At 39.4% G+C, this 19,681-nt stretch overlaps 1 protein-coding gene across 3 annotated transcripts in view; it reads right to left on the bottom strand.

The window, feature by feature from the left end:
* MSI2 (musashi RNA binding protein 2) overlaps window positions 1-19,681 on the bottom strand; it is a 713,954-nt gene that overhangs the window by 316,150 nt on the left and 378,123 nt on the right. For all 3 annotated transcript variants that reach the window (XM_073562118.1, XM_073562119.1, XM_073562120.1), the window contains exon 3: window positions 16,894-16,976. In XM_073562118.1, coding sequence (XP_073418219.1) covers window positions 16,894-16,976 — 83 coding nt within the window. The remainder of the gene's footprint in view (window positions 1-16,893; window positions 16,977-19,681) is intronic.

Here is a 19,681-nt window from a genome sequence, read left to right as displayed (position 1 = left end):
TCGGATCCCTGCTTATTCAGCAAGATATAGCGCTTACCGAATAAGTTGCAGAGGGAACCCGGCTTCCTGGATTGCGTTGGTTGATCAGCTGTTCGGCTCTGCAGCTGTATGTGTCACAGTTGTGTGACAGGCATGACACATGCATGGAGAGCCTGTTTGTTGGGCTCTCTAACCGTAGCCTTGTCAATCCCATACCTGTTCATTTTTTCAATAAAGATAGTATGAGATATTTTATCAAATGCTTTGCTCAAGTCGAGATACACCATGCCTACTACGTTTCCCTGATCCACCCAGTCAGTGATTCCATCATAGAAGGAAATTAAATTGGACTGCAATGACTTGTTCACTACAAACCTATGCTGGCTCTGGTTAATTACTGTATTCTTATCCAAGTATTTGTATACATGCTGTTTAATAATTGGTACAAAGACCTTGTGTACGTGTGAAAAAAATCACAGCATGCGCTAGTCTTTTCTGTTGAGACAGTCCTATTCAAATCTATAAATGCGCCAAAAATTTGGATCCTTTATGAATCATCTGTATAGCATCTGATTTTTAGGGTTGTATAGCAATTTTTAACATGGGTGACAGTATTTGGCCTTGTACATTTTTTTAAATGCTGATGTATAAAATTAAAGGCAACTTGTCATGTCAAGAAACGCTAGTAACCATTCAATATCTGGTCAATCTGTAGGCTTATAGCGTAATAAAGCTGTCTGGCCAATGCAATGAAAGCCCAAATACTGGGGGGAAATTAAATTTATTCTTACAAGCAGCCTCTGGCTTTCAGTCATAGAGACATGACTAGCATGGCTTCAGCCACCGCTTGCTCAGTACATAGTGAGTGGTGGCTGTAACTGACTGCCTGCCGACTCAGGAGTAATGCGCTGCACTGCACTGCCAGCTGTCAGTAAGTGCCGGGCCATTTTTACAGCCACTGCTCATTATGTGTCTCAATGACTGAAAGCCAGGCTACTGGAAGGAATAAAGTTAATTTGCTCCTGGCAGCCAGACTTTCAGTGCAATGACCGAACAGCTAAAAAAGCTCTATTAACCTGCAGATTAACCCCATACCTGCAGATTAGTAAGGTTTTGGGATAGGACAGGTCCCTTTAATGCTATATAGGTTTCATATGTTTGTAAAAAATAGACATACTGGTGAAAATCATCCTTTTTTTCTGAATGAAAATCCAAGTTTTCATACTCTTGTCTGAGCATGACCTTACGCTTCATTCACACGTCAGTTGTTTTCACGCATATGAGAAAGTATTTGATCAGTGTTTTGACCAGTCTCAGAGTTTAATCAGTTTCTGATGTGGGGGGATTAGTTTCTCCAGCTTCTCCTATCAGTCTGTGAAAAATGGACATCACACAGATGGCATCCAAGTGCTGTTCAATTTTTCCATGGACCCGTGGTCTTGCATTGCCGATTTTGATCCAACAGTTCGATCAATATCAGACATGTCTCCGCAATTTTGAAAGGACCACCCAAATCGGCAAAAAATCTCTGACTTGTGAACAGTCTCATAGACTATCATAGGTACGAGTGCAATAAAAAAAAAAAATTAAAAAAAATCAGGTATGACTCATATGACAAAACGGACATTAGAATTAGAGATGACTGCTCCAGTAAAAGCTGGCATAATTCCATTCCAGACTAGGAGTAGGATATATACCTGTACTTTATCTTAAATGTCTGTTAGAGACAAATAGAATGCCTGTACTAAAATGTTTTTATGCATCATAGAGCATGAGATAAAAGTATTGTGTTTAGCAGAGGTGATTAATATCAGTAATAAAAATTATTTCATTATGTTAAATATTACATTAAGCAACCATGAATTTACAATACAACTAGACCCAAGATTTCTAAGAAAGCCCTGGCGTCTGCTTCACTTCTCGTGCACAGAGGTGTGTCTCATGTATTGATTTCTTTCACAATTAGTATCCTCCGTTTCATGATGCATTGTTTATGAAGTCGTTGACAATGAGACAAAACTAGCGTTTCTTACTGTACGCTCAATATGCCATTTAATCAAAAGAGCAGCTTAGGCCAAGAAAACCAGTGTAGGTAGATTTATTTACTGCAAAACTGTTTTGTTTGTTTCTTGTGCTTTTTCTGTATTGCCTTGTCTTAATCAATGCAACATAATGGCCTCATGTAACCAAAATGACTCACACCGTGGCTTTGTTACCCACAGCAACCATAAAAATTAAAAGTGAACTATGACTGGTCCTTGTTGATTTTCACAAAGTCTTTTTGGGTGTATACTTATTTATTCATTTTTACTAATGACGAAGTTTCTTAAAGGTGCTGTACACTATCTGGACAACTTCTTAAATGAAGTACCCCCTCTTGTAAAATAAAAGAACAAATACTACCTTCCACATCGCAACCATCCCATTGATGTCGGGTCTAGGTCTTGCTATGCCACGTGAGCCCTGCAGACAATCAGTGGCTGCTACTGGGCTGCTGTGCTGTCACTTTCTTTTTTGCTTCTCTAAGGTTCGTCCATAATTGGCTGCAGCACTCACATGACAATGTCAAGAGAGCCCCTGGAGACCCAGTGCCATCGTAACTGGAATGATGCCATGGCAGGAGGAGAGTATCTGTTATTTTTAGTTTAAAAGAACTATTTAATTTAAAAATGAGTTTTATGGGGGAGTGGAAGAACTATTTACGGTAAATGGAGTTTTTTGCTTAACACAGTTCATGTAAACTTACATCATTATGTTTGGTCCCTGCCTTTGATGTGGGCTGATTTAATCTGCTAAACCCATTGTCGATCTCTGAAACCAACATTTATTTGTTGCTTCACGCTCACATCAGCGTGCCGTTACCATCACTTACTATATAGTGAACTTGGTAGCGTTATATATAAAAAAAAAAAAGGAAAAAAAACCATTGTGAGATTGGACTTTTTTTGGGGAATTTTCCTTCACGTTCTCCAGTACATTATGTAGTAGAATGAATGCTGTCATCCAAAAGTACAACTCGTCCCGTATAAAACAAGACCTCATACGGTGGTGAGGAGGGAACAATAAAAAATTTGTGGCTCTTAGAGGGAAAAAAAATGGAAAATCGCCATGTCATGAAGGGATTAAAAGGGAATTAGCTCATCCTACCGCTAACCAATCTAGTTACGTGTTCTTATGTTATAAAATGACAAGTAAATTCATAACTTTTTAATCAAAGATGTAATTAATTGTCATGCCAATATACTGTCACTACTAGTGCATGACTTCTAGCATTGCTGTTCTTTGAATGCATCAATCAAGTCCCATCTCCTCAGTTTCTGCAGTAGAATTATTATTGGAGTGTTCCTTTAATTTCTTTATTTCTGACATGGAGTGGCTCATTGGCGGAGGTCATATACGCTTCCCCCCTTTGGAAATGTCACGTTTTTTGTAAAGGTATGCATTCTAATGTGTAATCTGTAAGTTTGCCCTTCCGCCACATACTGTGAACATAAAGGTTTTAAAGCTCGATTCCCTTTAGCTACAAACTGGTTCATCAAAACCAAGACAAAAGCAAATTCGTCCTTCTGTCCAGATAGTCTGTAAAATAAAACGGCTTTTGATGTCTGTATGAGACGTAAAACACAAAACAGCCGTGTCAAAGAGCATTGTATGCTCCAGGCGCACCGCAGCCGCGGACAAACCGAAATGATTCTGTTTTCATCCCTGACAATGCACAAGTCTTCCATTACTTCAGATACTTAGAGATGGATTTTCTGCCAGCTATAAAGTGCTTTTCAACAACAGCCCATTTAATCAGTGTATCTATAAACAAAAATATAATCAACTGTGTAAAACAGGTCGTACACTATATGGAGTAGATTTTTTTTTCTACATTTGCAAAATATAAGTTGAGTCTTCATTTTCTTTCTAGCATTTGCAGCTATTGTAGCGCACACTCGATACTTCACGTGTAATGTTGAGTATGTGACCCGGCTATTTGGCTGCGTTTTCTTCAGATGCTGTGACATTCAGCTGGAATCTCTTTGTCCTCTAAATTTAGCACACCCCTTCTGCTGATGTTGCCATTTACAATACAGGAGAAGTGTCAACCACACTGCAAGAATAAACCCATTAGCTGCCACAGGACTGCCTTGTATGGGACTGCTGGGGAGTCTCTGCTGTTAATGAATGGCTAAAGAGTCAAAGCTGATTACAGCTGGCAAGGAGCTTAACTTGTAACTTGGTTAAAGAAAATAAATAGGTGATACTTTATCTGTTTCCAACATATAGCAGAATTTCATTGACTTGTAGGCCATGTGACTATAGTCTTAAGTGAGGATGCCAACCTGCCAGTAGGCTGTGTAGTGCTTCATTTTATATTTAGCAATGAGACTTTTAGCATTTGGATTACTGATAGAATACAGCCTGTGTCATGTTTGAACATTAAGTCTACGGATTCTGTATTTTGGGAAATTCCAAATTGACAAAATTCTGTGGCACTTCTAGTTGACAGATTGAAGTGACAGATCTTCACAGTCTTGGGATCTCAATATGAGCAGCCACAGCTGACAACGTACTAGCTATCGCCAGGGCTGTGGAGTTTGAGTCTGAGTCGTAGAGTTGGTGTCTATTTTGGTGCAGTCAGGAATAAAATGGATCGACTGCGACAATATAGTATACTGTATATACTCGAGTATAAGCCGAGTATTTTTGCAACGGAAAGCTGGGTAAGTTATTGACTCAAGTATAAGCCGGGGTATGCATTGTCCCCTCATCCCTTTCCTGGTATGCATGCCTCCCCCATCCTGTCCTGGTATGTGTGGCTTCACCTGTCCTGTCCTGGTATGCATGGCTTCCCCCCGTAGCTCTCCTGTTATGCGTGGCTTCCCCCGTAGCTGTCCTGGTATGCGTGGCTTCCCCCGTAGCTGTCCTGGTATGCATGGTTCCCCACCTCCCGTCCTTGTATACATGCTTCGTATTACAAAGAAAAAAAAAATCCTACTCACCCTTCTTCTCCAGCTTCCTTCGTAGCATCTCATTCCGGCTTCCAGCAGCTCTTCCTGTGCAGAGCGATCACATGGCACCGCTCATTAGGGTAATGAATATTCCCTCTTCGCCTATGGGAGACACGTGTATATTCATTACCTTACCTTAATGAGCAGTGCCACGTGATCGCTCAGCACAGGAAGTGTTACCAGAAGCCGGCACCAACAAGACGCTGCGAGGGCGCCATGACCAACGAGATGCAGTGTACGCTGGAGAGTGAGTATGTCATCTTCTGGAAGCCGGTGGCTGCAGCTGTCACTGTGCGCGCTATAAGAGAAATGAATATTCATTTCTCTTTAGCAGCAGCACAGGTTTTAGCCACAGCCGCCGACTCCTGCCTCTGTCATCCGCTGCACCCCCTCCCCCGCTGTGCTGAAAAACTCGGCTTATACACGAGTATATACAGTATGATTAATTGGGTTCAGTAGTTCAGGGCAGAATGTGATGTAAATGTTTTCATAAGAATTTGGGAAAGTTATGAAATGTCCTATAAAGGTCTGTTCTGTTCCTGATCTAATGATCTCGGTTATTAGTGTAGATGAATCTGTGCTGCACTTTATCTACATGCTCAGTAGTGACCAGTGCTGTGGAGTCGGAGGTGAGATGAATCTGTGCTGCACTTTATGTACATGCTCAGTAGTGACCAGTGCTGTGGAGTCGGAGGTGAGATGAATCTGTGCTGCACTTTATGTACATGCTCAGTAGTGAGGCAGTGCTGCGGGGTTGACTTCCTGATTCCACAGCCCTGGCTATCGCAAACTGAAACCTCTTGCAATGCATAGTGCAAAATAAACGACTTCACAACATTTATAGTCCCAGTGTTGGACCCACCTTTTGTTACAAAGTGTGAATTGAAGACTTTTTTTTTTTTTTTTAAAAGGTATTCTGTAAGTTTTCCCTATGAGATCCATTACACTGCTTGTGCATACCAGGATAGGGATGGGGCCAATCATACCAGGATGCTATTAAAGAGAAATTAATATTCATTGCCCTTCACTCCCATGGGTGTGGAATGCAGTGAATATTCATTTCTCTTTAGCAACGGGCACATGAGTTAGCGGCAAAAGCTGGCTCCAGCCTCTGTGACCCGCTGCTCCACCGATGCCGCTTCCCCACCTCCCTACAACAGCCAGAGCCGGTACATCCGGACAAGACGCACTCACCATTCTCCTCCACATTTTTGGAGGAAAAAAAATGCATCTTATAGTCCGAAAAATACAGTATCTATCATTTATTTAAATAAACTTTTTGTGTCTGTGTTAGGTAGATAGAAAGCTATCTATCGCTATCTTTGAACATATTTAACAGCAAAAAATCTGTAATTTCTAATCTGCATTCTATTCTGGTATTCACATGGACAGCACACAGATTTATTATACACAAGTACAAATGGATTGCACACACGTACACATAGATGGCCAACGGAAAACCACACGAATAGTAAAAATGGACCCACTCATGAATGTTTTTTTTCTTTTATGCGGACGTGTGAAGGAGGCCTAATGTTTATGATAGCCTCTGGACAGATGTCAGGGTAAATAAGGAATTGGCATGTCCAATTATCAAACAGCTGATCCTTTTATTCTCATAAAGATAAGCCGCAGACAGGCAAGTCGGTCAGTAGTTCTCTTGTTGAGAACACAGGAACCTTGTCAGTGACCTCTCCTTGGTAAGGAGGAGTCAGGAGAAATGACTGCAAACTGAACAAAACTGTTTGTTAGGCAATCTCTGCATGTGTTGCAGCTGTCGACCAGCCGCGAGAAATGCAGCCGCGGGGACTTGAACATATTTTTTAAGCACGCCGAAGATACTCTGTTAGCACCCAAGCATGGTCGGATCATGCCTTATCCGAGCACGTTCGCTCAACACTAGCAATGGAACTCCATTAAAATCTTATTTGACTGTATTTTTTTTAATTAACTGTTTTGTTAAAAATTTAGGATTTTACAAACATTTACTCTTGCAAAAACTTGCTAAAGGTTTCATACAGCACCAACTAACAACTTAAAAGAAGAAAATTTTGAAAGTAGAAAGTGACGTATTGTCATTTGGTCATGAAGTTCCCAAAACGTAAAACTTTTTTTTGTGTTAACACTCGTCAGTGCCTCCGTCTGAACATAGATATGAAGTCCTAAAAAACTGGATTCGAACGTTTGTGATAACAGGGCCGTTAACTTTACTGATGCAGACTGAGTCACTTTGTGTTATCTCAGACAACAATTTTGGCAGTATCCACTTAACTGAAATGGGCACCAAAATCTTGCCGACTGCTTTTTGGTGACCACTTCAAATAGGTGAATACCACCGAAAATAATGTCTGACAGAGCCCAAAGTAACTCATTCTGCATAATTAAAGTCAATGGCCCAGTCAATACAAACTTGGGAATCTCATTTTTCAGGCCTTCAAATGTAATTAGGGACAAGTGGATAAAATATGATGTGAACATAGCCTAATAGTCCTAAGAATTAGGGTTCTGTGCACACGGTGCGGTTTCTACTGCGGATTTGCCGCTGCGGATTTGCCGCTGCGGATCTGCAGCAGAACTGCAGGTGATGTACAGTACCATTATAGCCTATGTAAAAAAAAAAAAAAAAAAACCCCGCTGTGCACATGCTGCGGATTTTTCCGCACGGTTTTGCGCGGAAAAAAAAAAAGCAGCATGTGACTTCTTTTGTGCGGTTTTGCTGCAGTTTTCCACCTGCTCCATTCTACAAATCCGCAGGTGGAAAACCGCAGTGGAAAAACGGCAGTAAAACCGAAAAAAGGAAGAAATCCGCAGGAAAAATGCAGGTCATTTCACCTGCGGATTTAGTAAAATCCACGCGGAAAAATCCGCGGGAGGATCCGCACTGTGTGCATATAGCCTTACTATATCAAATTATTAAGCATGCATAATTGTTTTTAAGTAGTTCGAGGTTTTTAATTCTTGATTCTGTGAAATCCCGGGATTCCTAAAACGGTGGATAGATGTTCTCAATTGACAAAAATGAACGTCACCTTTCAGGTTGAGATAGAGTTAAATAAATTATTTTGAACTGTTTCACTCTAAGTATTTCGTATTTTTAAAAAAATATGCATACTGAAATGAATAGATTACAGTAGCTCTTAAGATTGTATTTTATATAAAACAAAACTAATATAGCATTTTTCAAAATATACTTTATTACCGGTATCTTGGCAGAACAATTTATAGGGGAATGCAAATTAATCAGAAAAAAAGTCCTATTTCTTCTGGACAGTCACAGCTATTTCCATGAATTTCTGAATAAGTTCTATATAGGCAGAGATGAGTTTTTGTGTCTCCTCTTTTGGTTGCACTTAGCGGAGGTCAGGAAAGATGCAGGGAATGGATCTGTGTGTATTTGTAAAGTGAATTTCTACTTCTGTTACTTCTAGTATGTCTGCCACATAGCCACTTGCAAATACTTGGCACAGAATTCAGGGCAATTGTATCTCCATGGACTAATTTAGCTGAGATCTAAATCTCAGCAGTGGTTTAAAAAAAGTTTCCATTAAACAGGTTGGATGCGACCTTCAGTTTAGCAAGAAAAGGAAAAAAAAAACCTACAAAAAACCTAAATTGAGCCACATTTGGTCCCTGATCTCCAGATGTGGAGCAAAATAATGAACAACATTAAAGGACTGTATTGTCTTTACTACAGAGGGAAGCACAAAGGTATTTGATTCCCTTAAATAAATGTATGATTTGTCTAATAATAGCTCAGCTAGGACCTGATCAAAGTGGGAAACAATTCAGTTGATGTAAAGAGGAAATGAATTTGCAGTTGTTAGATCTAACTGATTGTTGTTTAATTAATTATACAGGATCTTCGTTAATATAATTTCCAACTGGGGTCTACTAAATTTGCAGGATCAGTATGCAGCCAAAAGCTGCTTCTTAAAGCGGGATACAAAGTGAGCAGTGTAAAATGATAATTACCAATTATAGAACCCACAGTGCACATTTTTCGATTTTACTTAATTGTAAGAGTTTAGTTCTATATGAAAACGTAGAAGAGCAAAGTGTTTTGAGACTTAAGGGGTACAAAACAATATTACTCTACAGCTCAGCACAGCTTTCCAGGTGATATGGAAAGCATTAGGGCGCCCATAGAATTCAATGGGGCTTTACTTTACCTCTGTAACATTTCCCATACAAGTATATGCACTGAGAAGATTTTCTGTCTCATCGTATATAAACAAAAAATTGGGACATACTGTAGATAGGTTGACAAAGGACATAGGTCCATCAAGGTGAAACTTTCTGGATCAACTGTCATGAGAAAGCATCAAGCCCTTTCTCAAATGCTGACAGTGTCTGCCATTACTACCTCTTGTGGTAGTGCATCCATCAGCCTGACTGCTCTAACTGTAAAGAATCATTTCCTATTTAGATGCAAAATCACATTTCCATTACAAATAATGAAACTCCTCTAGTCCCTTGTAAGACCTTTGAAGAACAAAATACACAAATACATATGCATCATCTACAGTATTATCTAGGTATTCTCACCATATAAGCCAGTGGTCCCAAACTCCATCCTCAAGAGCCACCAACCGGTCATTTTGTCAGGATTTCCTTAGTATAGCACAGGCGATTGAACTATTGTCTGCCCAGGTGATGCAATTATCACCTGGGCAATGCTAAGGAAATCCTGAAAACATGACCTGTTGGTGGCTCTTGAGGACTGGAGTTGGGGAACACTGCTCTAAACTTTGGTTCCACGAGAGAATACCTTTAGAATTTTTGAACACAACTTTCTAATGGGTCTTTAGTCTGTACTGACTACTATTTAAGAGGAGTTTAAATGTGATCGGTTAATTCTGAACACAACCACATCACCAATTACAAGATGGTGTTCACACTAATGTAACCACATTATTTTAGTTTTATTGTTTTTATTTACCTCCTCAAAATTATTTCAGCTTGTTTCTTATTGGATTTCTACAGATCATGAGTGACTATTCAATGCAACCGGTCAAGTGAAAAAACGTGATATGGGATTAATGTGCAGATTAATAGTGTTTTGAACCTGACCGGCGCCTGAAGTTAGAACCCCACTGCCAGGAGAAATTAAGTTTATTCCTCCCGGTAGTGTTCCGGTTTCAGTCACGGGGTGCTGCCGGTTCAGTCACCGGGTGGTGCCGGTTCAGTCACCACTCTTCTGTGCATAGTGAGTGGCTGCTGTAACCCTGCCCCAGGCATTGACTGAAACAAGCTCAACATTAGGGTCGGCTGCCAGTTAGTGAGGGGGAGCGGTTACAGCAGCTATACTCTATACACAGAGCAGTGACTGAAATCGCACATGTGCCACCTCAGTGACTGAAATCGGAATGCTTCAGAGTAAGTGCGAGCACTGGGCAGGTTCAAAACGCTATTAACCTGCAGATTATCAGCATATCAACCGCATATCTGCAGGTAAATAGCATAATTTCAGATGACGGGGTCACTTAAAAAGGTTGAAAAAAGTTTTGAAATTATTCTTCATATGATTTTTTTACAAGACAAAAACCTGTCATTTTAACAGAGGTGTGTAGACTTTTTATAGCTATTCAATCTCTGGGGGCAAATGTTAAATGTTAACATGATTCAAGTTGTTATTTTCGTCAGAGACAAGCTGATACTACATATATTGGGAAGCAGCTTGCTCCACTCTCCTAATTCAGAAAAAATGCATGCTCTGCCGAATGCGTGTGTATGGATGTATATTATAAATAGTTGTTGATTGATTAAGTGTTCGGCAGAAACAGAAAGTATATATGGCCACCTTAAAAGGATATTTTCAAGCTCTTTAATGGTAAAAATTGAAAAGTGCTTGTGAAAGCGAGCAAACTTGCAATTTACCTCTTCTTAAAAAGCTCCTTTGTTCAGAAGAACAGAGGAAATTTTAAGTACATATTGTTTAATGGGGTTTTCAGGTTTTAAAAACTACAAATTTGTAGTTACTCATAGCTCGTTGTGAGGATTCTCCAGTGCCGACATGGGCAGCAAGAGTTCATGTGATTTCCGGTCACATTCCAACTAGACTGTATTTAGCCTCACGCTCAATACACTTGCAGTAGGAGATGCCGCATAGTCTAGACAACACGTGACCACATGCATGAAAATCACATACTTGCAATGATTCCCCCTTTCTCTTCCAGTGTCAGAGACACCTCAAGGCACGCAGTGCGCATGGATGTGAGGATTCACAAGTCTGCAGCCCTTTAATGCTTTTTGCCTGAGTTATCGGCTACCTCTGCAGTTTATCAGTAATGCACTCTTTCCTGGGCAAAGAGTACAGTCCTTACAAGTTCTTTCCAAAAGGGCTTGTAAGTACTGCACTGAAGCTGGCCTGATTCCAAGATCCAGTCAGCTTCAATGCCTCTGTGAACCTCTGATGGTGGTGCACAGAATAAGCTGCATATGCATGAAGCATTGACGAAAGAGCAGTTCGAAACAATCAGACGATTTTGTCCCTGGTCTGAACTGTCATATCAATCAGGAACACACCATCCCTTGACAAGCAATAAATTGGAAGACAGAGGAACAGTGTGATCCTGAAAAGACAAAAATGAGGCATTCCATTTATATCTTAAACCTATAAAGGTTAGACTCCAGAGAAGAATATCCATGTGGAGGGAGTAACTGGACGGGTCTAGAGGCGAAGATTGTTTCTAGAGTGGAAATACAGTTCGCCATTTTTTAATACATTAGTTAGTGACCATTTGTGTACAGCCAATACTACACCAGTCACAATGGAGTAACCCATGTTTTGACTCTACTTACAGTAACTCTAACGTGCCCTATTATGCTTCCTTGAAGAGCTTCTTAAGCAGATACAAATGCAACAGCACAATAACCAACACTGACAAGATAAAAGCTTAAGCAAGGCACACGTCAAGGCATACAGCGGTGTAAGCAAACGCACACACCGCAGCTCAATGGCAATGTCACACAGTAAATGTCAATGGACCGAATCTGCACAAATAACCCCCTACCAACTGTGAGCATTAAGCCAAAATGAGATGATCACACAGCAGTAGCTGCATTCCTCATACAGATGAATACAAAAAGTGCTTATCCAGCCTCCAATAAATCATTTCCAACATTTACTCAAGGCTTTCCTTTCATTCCACGACATCCATGGTCATTCATATACCTGTGTTACTTTATTGCTGAGGAAAATGTAAAAGAGAATTTGTGGTTCACCTCTAGTCTTGGTTGCAGAAAAGAACATGGAAGTATAAGAATGGTAAAGATGCAATGTGAAAACCTATAAATTGCTAAAGGATGGATTTACATACATAACCGGATACCGTGTCCACCAAGAGCATTTTTAAGGAACGCTATGATTTATCCACGGAGTATTAATGCCAGTCTCTTCCAGGGCTTTCTTTCACCTTCAGTAGTTTAATATGGGGCACTTATTGCTGCTGTGGTTTAACAGTCCCTCTTTAATGTACCGACACCTACATCAGTTTTAAAAGCTTTTATCTCTCATTGCAACTTCAATCTCTCGCTTGGTTGACCGCCAGTAACATAAGGACCATACTAACTCCACCAGGAGAACAAGTTATTATATTCCACAGGTGTCCGTGAGGCATCACTTTGAATTTAACCAGCTAACAGATAAAAGCTTTAAAATGTCAGACGGGAAAAACAATTCAAAAAAGGTCTAAACATAAAAGAGGAATAAAATGACCAGCAATGCGAAGATTGCTAGACCAAAATAGAGCAACGCTCAGATGAAATATCATATTTTGCCGTACGTCTAAGAAGCTGGCATGAGTTCATTTTCAAAGGACTCTTCAATGGGTAATGCATGACAAATAAGAGATAAAGCAGCAATCTAAAAAATATTATATACATAAAAAGCTAACAAAACTAAAAAAAATTGAGATGTAAAATGACTGCCAGTAAAATTAGCCAGTGCTTTATAATTGTACTATAGAAAAATACTTGACATATCTACTGGGTACTTCATCAATATGAGATCGTCAGGGTCCGACACCCGCTACAGTACTCCCACCAATCAGCTGAAAACTGCTCCGACAGTAGTCGAAACGATGTGATGTAGAGTACAGGGCAGAAGATCGAACTAATGCCTCGTACATTGGTTAGTTCAGCCTGCTGCTAGAGAAGTTTTATGCTGCTTGCAGTTGTTTGGCCACCAATGTCACACTGATGACTTATATGGACAGGTTATCAATTGTTAAAAGGGTATTCTCAAGTTGTCTCTTGAGCAATTCAGAGCACTGCAAGCTTCTTATAGTTTTCTTTGCTACTGGTTTGTGGTAAGGCGGGCTCTCCTCCTTGATTGACAGCTATGGTGAATAGTATTGCAGTATTGGAAATAAGCTGTGCACTATAAAAGCATTTATGCACAAAAGTGGCATAAAAGTTTTGTAAAGCACTCTCCCTTCTGCCAAAACAAGACAGGGAGTGGAGGGAGTCACGTTTATCATGCATCTAGCACTTTATTATTGTTAAACCCTAGACAAGTTAGTCCCCTGAGGAGTCACTTGGACGAAAAGCGTCGGGCCACCAAGAAGGGAGAGTCCAGGGCCTCCAATATAGGGATAGCTGTGGGTATCAATTTTGGGTACAGATACAGAGTGAGCCTCTATAGGGACCTATAGGGTGAACTGGCGCTCTTGGAACCTATGCCCCTACGGACTACATTGGGTAAACAGCTATACCCTCCCCACATCAAGGACTTCAGATTGGGTGAGAGAATTCCATTTGAGAGAATTCTATTTTATTGATTTCTACCGTTTGGTATTTGAGTCTTGATTATGATTTTTTGTATATAAAGTACAGACCAAAAGTTTGAACACACCTTCTCATTCAAACAAAAGGTGGCTACTTTGAAGAACCTAGAATATAAGACATACAGTATTTTCATTTGTTTCACACTTTTTTGTTAATTATATAATTCCACATGTGTTAATTTATAGTTTTGATGCCTTCAGAGTGAATCTACAATTTTCATAGTCATGAAAATAAAGGAATCTCTTTGAATGAGATAAGGTAACTGTATTTGACCACTGTCATTTGTCTGCCTGACCCAGTTCACCTCCAAGCGATTGGACTTGCTATTATATTTATCCCATACACTCACTTAAAGGGGTAGTTGTTTGTTCATTCATTGTGTCTCCCACACTGCAGGGGTAGTCACATTGATCACTGTACTTTAATTTCCAGGGAGGATAGACCTTCAGAGGCTTGGTGGATCTTTTTTAAGCCTCTGAATGTTCTTCCTTTCCCTTTTTATGGTGGCATTAACTTTAGTATTATTGTTATTAAAAGCTACGTTTTATTTCTCACATTTTGCTATTTTTGATCTGTTGATCCTAATAAACGCATTAAGATAATTACTCATATGTAGGATCTGAATGATAACTGAAGTGAAGAGGAAGAACCGGAAAAATAAAATTATCACTTCTTCATGAATGATAAGGAATCACTGGTAATTTGTAAATGATATCTGTCACCATTTTATCAGTATTAGATTACATCGCTATGTGTAATTCTTATTTCTAAATAAGACACAAATAAATTGCTTACATAATTGGCTCTAGCGCCCCAAATTACATTCCACGTAAAGGTGCCTCTTCAGAAAACTCCTTTCTAATAGTGCAATTAGTGAAACAGTTGGTGATCTGGTACAATATTTTAGGGACAAAAAGGATTTAAATAGAGTTAATGTAAGGTAGTTTTTTTTTCATCCCAGTTGTATGTAACGGTAAGAACAAAATGAACAATATTATTTCCATGCTCTAGGAAAGAATTAGCAAGTCAAATATTGAGTCAGGCCTCCAGCATATGCTAAGAAGATTGCTTTGATCTTATCCGCTTTAAAAGCTCCATTATTGAATTTATACTCTGTGAACACATACAAGGCCAATATACAATGCATACATAACTACACTGTTTGAAGAAGAGGAGAATGGTGCTTGACAAAGACTAAAGATGAAATAAGTTGAAATATACAAAAAATGGGTCTATATAAAATTCTGTTAATTTACTTTTTATACCACTGTAGCGCTTCTATAGTACAGAGATAAAAAAAACGTTAAAAATAAGGTTACAGTTGCTTGTAGCAACTAAGCAGGGAAAAAAAGTATAATTTACTAAATTTTCTGTTTAAAAATACACCAACAGCTACTTCTGAATCAAAGAAAAAGCTAAAGGGTTTGACAAAGTCACTGGTAAAGTACTGGAGAGGAGATATGTGTCATTAAGCTTAATGACGTAAGTGATATAAAGCCAGAGTACTTTCCTCTAACACTTTAAAGCGTTGTGAGGCTTAAAATAAAGTTGCATAAAAGGGCTGGTTTTAGGTGGACATTCATAGAGCGGGTGGGAGAATGTCCATCTTATCTCCACCTGTAGAGCCAACACCACCATGTGCAAACAGGACCTGTGTGATGTCACAACCATGTGATCAGTCACATGAAGGAGGAGTCACATGGTCAAGGGTTTAAGTGGCGGGCTTTCAAAGACAGCAGTGTTGTTGAGCGCCTGGAGAGGAAGACTCCAGGAAAGTGATTGTGCACGTGGTGCCTGTTAAAGGACACTGCTACCCCTGAGTGGGCTGACCCCCCCTAATGCAAGGACTGAACGTTGTGCTACAATTTTTATTTTGTTTTGCTCAGAGGGCCGTGCTTATTTTGTGCTTAAACCTTGGTTTATGCTGTATCCAATAAACCAAGTGCATCCTTAAATATGCAGTGTTCCTGTGACTACCTCCACGCACAGCCGAGTGAGCCGATCTACCACAAGGCATACATAAGCAAAAAAAAAAAAAAATCTAGAAACCAAACATCAAGTAAAAGGTGATAGGGAATGGTCACATAAATCATGAGGACCAGAGTGGATAGCACACTCCAGAGACAGGGCAGAACAAAACAAGAAGGAGTGCTACTGCCGACCTGAAAGCTAAGAAATGTTGCATGACATGAGTGACATCATACCTGATTATTATATCATCGATGTTCGGTGCTTTGCCCTACACTCTGAGCACAATTATTAGGGAGTGTATATTTTAGGCATATCATCATTTTTAGGCATATTTTTCCAACTCCAAGCTGTATAAACTTGGCTCAAGTACATCAGTTATTGTGCATTTGTGTAATAAGGAAGGCTGAGGCCTAAAGATATTAACTCCCTTTATCAAGGTGTACAACTTGTTTCCCTCAGGTAAAATGGGTCAAAAAAAGACACAAAGTATAAAGTCAAACAGCTTTTGTATCCAAACTGGCTACATTTTTTGAAAACGTGAGCTCATCCAGGATCACCACAGATGTAGATTTTATCTCACGGGTGTTAGTCAGTCTGCACTATAATAGCACAAAATTTTCTGTAATGTAGTGCTACAATCACTTAAGCAAAATTCTGCCAAAGAAAATGGATATATAGCCTTTTTCAGTTGTGGCATATCTATAAGGGATAACCTAGCTTCCCTGGTCTGCTAACTCAAGGCATAGACCCATCTAATTTTCCAAAAGATGTTTGTCATATGCACCCTCCATTTGAGGAAGATGAAAGAGGTGAAGTTTATCTTCCTGCTTCAAAAACAGAGCACTACTTTTTTCGTTGTGCAATATAGTTTATGTCAAATTAGTATCCTTGTATAGGAGGGGATCAAACAAGCATTATTACTGCAAAACATTTTTGTACAGTAAACCCAAATGTCATATGCATACAAACACTAATAGATGGGCAGAGGAAATGAAAACTAAAAGGTACAAAAACATACAATGCGGTGCTCACACTATAGCCACTTTAAGAATTACATTTGTTTCCGCTACATGGGGGAGCCATTTTACATAAATATCATTTCAGAATCTACACAATAATAACTATCAATTCCTAAGGGTTATTTGGAAGGAGAACATACCATTTTGTTGTTTATTTCATGGAAATGAATCTCGCAGACTTTCTCCACAACATCTTCATTTTCAAAGGTTACAAAGCCAAAACCTGTAAGAGAAAATTACGATGTTTATGGCATAAAAAAAAATAGAAAATATCCAGCATCTTATCTTCTGATGTATTCATTCAGGTGAAATCACCACACACAAAGTAATGCAACATAAAAAGTAATGTAACAAAGAGACTCCCAGTGAGTTCAGAATAAAAGCAGAAGAAAACAAAGCTTGCTCCATATGTATGAGATCAAATGGCTCCTTGTGGCATTATCTTTGCTTACTAGAAGCTAACTGAAGACCATAATATTAACATACCGGATCACAGTAGTAAATGCTTTTTTATGTGTTACCTAATACATTGTTATCATTATGTCATTACATTGAATGCTTAACTAAAAAGATAGACTTATAAAGCAAGCCAGTAAACAGTATTCCAGTCCATGAATTGCCCCAATGTTGACGTTTTGAGCCCACACTTAGATGAAGTGTACCTTCATTTCTGAAAACATATACATGCAGATGACTTTAAATTCCAACACTCTGCCATGTACATAAAACAGATCAGCTGAGCACGAACGTGTATTGCTATAGGAAGGAGATTAGAAACTGCTTGATATCTCTGTTAAAACCAAACATTGTCTACAATTGCCCCTTCATCAAGAAGGAGACTTCAAGAGACTAATCAGATGGTAAGTAGTCAATTACTCAACGCGTATGGCCAGCGTCAAGACTCAATATAGCCCACAAGATATATAGAAACTAAGGAGGCCCCTCAGGGAAGACATAAGATTCCCATATACACTAGATGGTTATCAGCCAATTGTCCATCAGACAGCCATATTGACCTTCTCCCATACACAAGAGCACTCATAAGGCCGACAAAAAGCTGCAGAAAGAAATCTCTGGTGGTGGCTTATCTCCGGGAGTACAAAGAAATTGGCAGTCCGAAATCAGAATTGCCTGAACAATATCGATTTCAGTCAATTGGTCAGTACCCTTTTATACATTAGAGCAGTGTTCCCCAACTCCAGTCCTCAAGAGCCACCAACAGGTCATGTTTTCAGGATTTCATTAGCATTGCCCAGTGATGGAATTATTTCCTGTTCAGGTACTGCAATTATCACCTGGGCCATCTTAAGGAAATCCTGAAAACATGACCTGTTGGTGGCTCTTGAGGACCAGAGTTGGGAAACACTGCATTAGAGGGTCAGCCAAACCCTTTGATATTAGTGGGGCTTTAGAATAATTCCAATTAAACATGGTAATATCTTCATCAGTATTTTGCACGCTTGTCATGAATTACAAGGGAGGATATATTCGTATATCCCACTGCTGCCACCAACTGTCACGAATTACCAGGGAGGATATATTCGTATATCCCACGGCTGCCACCAATTTGTCACGTACCCGCTTCTCAGCACGTGACTTGGGGTTGCGCCTGCAAGGGTTAATCTATTTCCTCTCTCTCAGTCCAGCATTCAACCTCTGTCCTATGCTGCAGTGGGAGCATAAATCACACCCCGACACAGACCATACACCCCGCTTCTACAAACTGCCACCACTCACCGAACACACGGGCGATGAGTCCCGGAAGTGCTACTACGACTACTACTACTATGTGCCAATCACCAGGAGCACACACTCTAAAGCTATGGATTCTTTAGAGCAACAAGGTTCAGACTCATTAAAGTTTTAATATAAAAGGTACAGTGCTTACAATATAAGGATATAAAAATGGAAATAAAAAGTGACATACAAATATGTAAAAACAGTGATAAAATAAAAGGGAGAAAACTTAAGGAAATATCAAACTTTGCAGTCTGGTACTCTGTCCCTGAGGGAGGGGAAATGGAGCACATCAGCTGTCCATGCTGCCCTCACATGTGAACCCTTTTTTTTTGTGTGTAGGCCTAATTTATAGATTTACTCAGGCATCAGGTTTCTAGACCAGCCTCTCATGTTAATATTCTATTTGCTGGTTTGTGACTGGACCATGGTTATTTTACCAATGAATACATTAACCCCTTCACTACCAAGGGTGGTTTGAACGTTAACTACCGGGCCAATTTTTACAATTCTGACCACTGTCCCTTTATGAGGTCATAACTCTGGAACACTTCCATGGATCCCGGTGATTCTGACATTGTTTTCTCGTGACATATTGTACTTCATGTTAGTGGTAAAATTGCATTCAAATAACTTGCGTTTGTGAAAAAAACGGAAATTTGGCGAAAATTTTGAAAATTTCGCAATTTTCCAACTTTGAATTTTTATGCCCTTAAATCACAGCGATACGGCACACAAAAAACTTAATACATAACATTTCCCACATGTTCACTTTACATCAGCACAATTTTGGAACCAAAATTTTTTTTTGTTAGGAAGTTATAAGGGTTAAAAATTGACCAGCGATTTCTCATTTTTGCAACACCATTTTATTTTTAGGGACCACTTCACATTTGAAGCCACTTTGAGGGGTCTATATGATAGAAAATACCCAAAAGTGACACCATTCTAAAAAATGCACCCCTTAAGGTGCTTAAAACCACATTCAAGAAGTTTATTAACCCTTTAGGTGCGTCACAGGAATTTTTTGAATATTAAAAAAAAATGAACATTTAACTTTTTTTTTACAAAAAAAATACTTCAGGTTCAATTTTCTTTATTTTACCAAGGGTAACAGGAGAAATTGGACTGCAAAATTTATTGTGCAATTTGTCCTGAGTACGCTGATACCTGATATGTGGGGGGGAACCA

This window comes from Dendrobates tinctorius, unplaced genomic scaffold, assembly GCF_039654945.1.
Source record: "Dendrobates tinctorius isolate UK_male_01 unplaced genomic scaffold, ASM3965494v1 ptg000338l, whole genome shotgun sequence".
NCBI lineage: Eukaryota > Metazoa > Chordata > Amphibia > Anura > Dendrobatidae > Dendrobates > Dendrobates tinctorius.
This window is presented reverse-complemented; position numbering and strand designations above follow the sequence as displayed.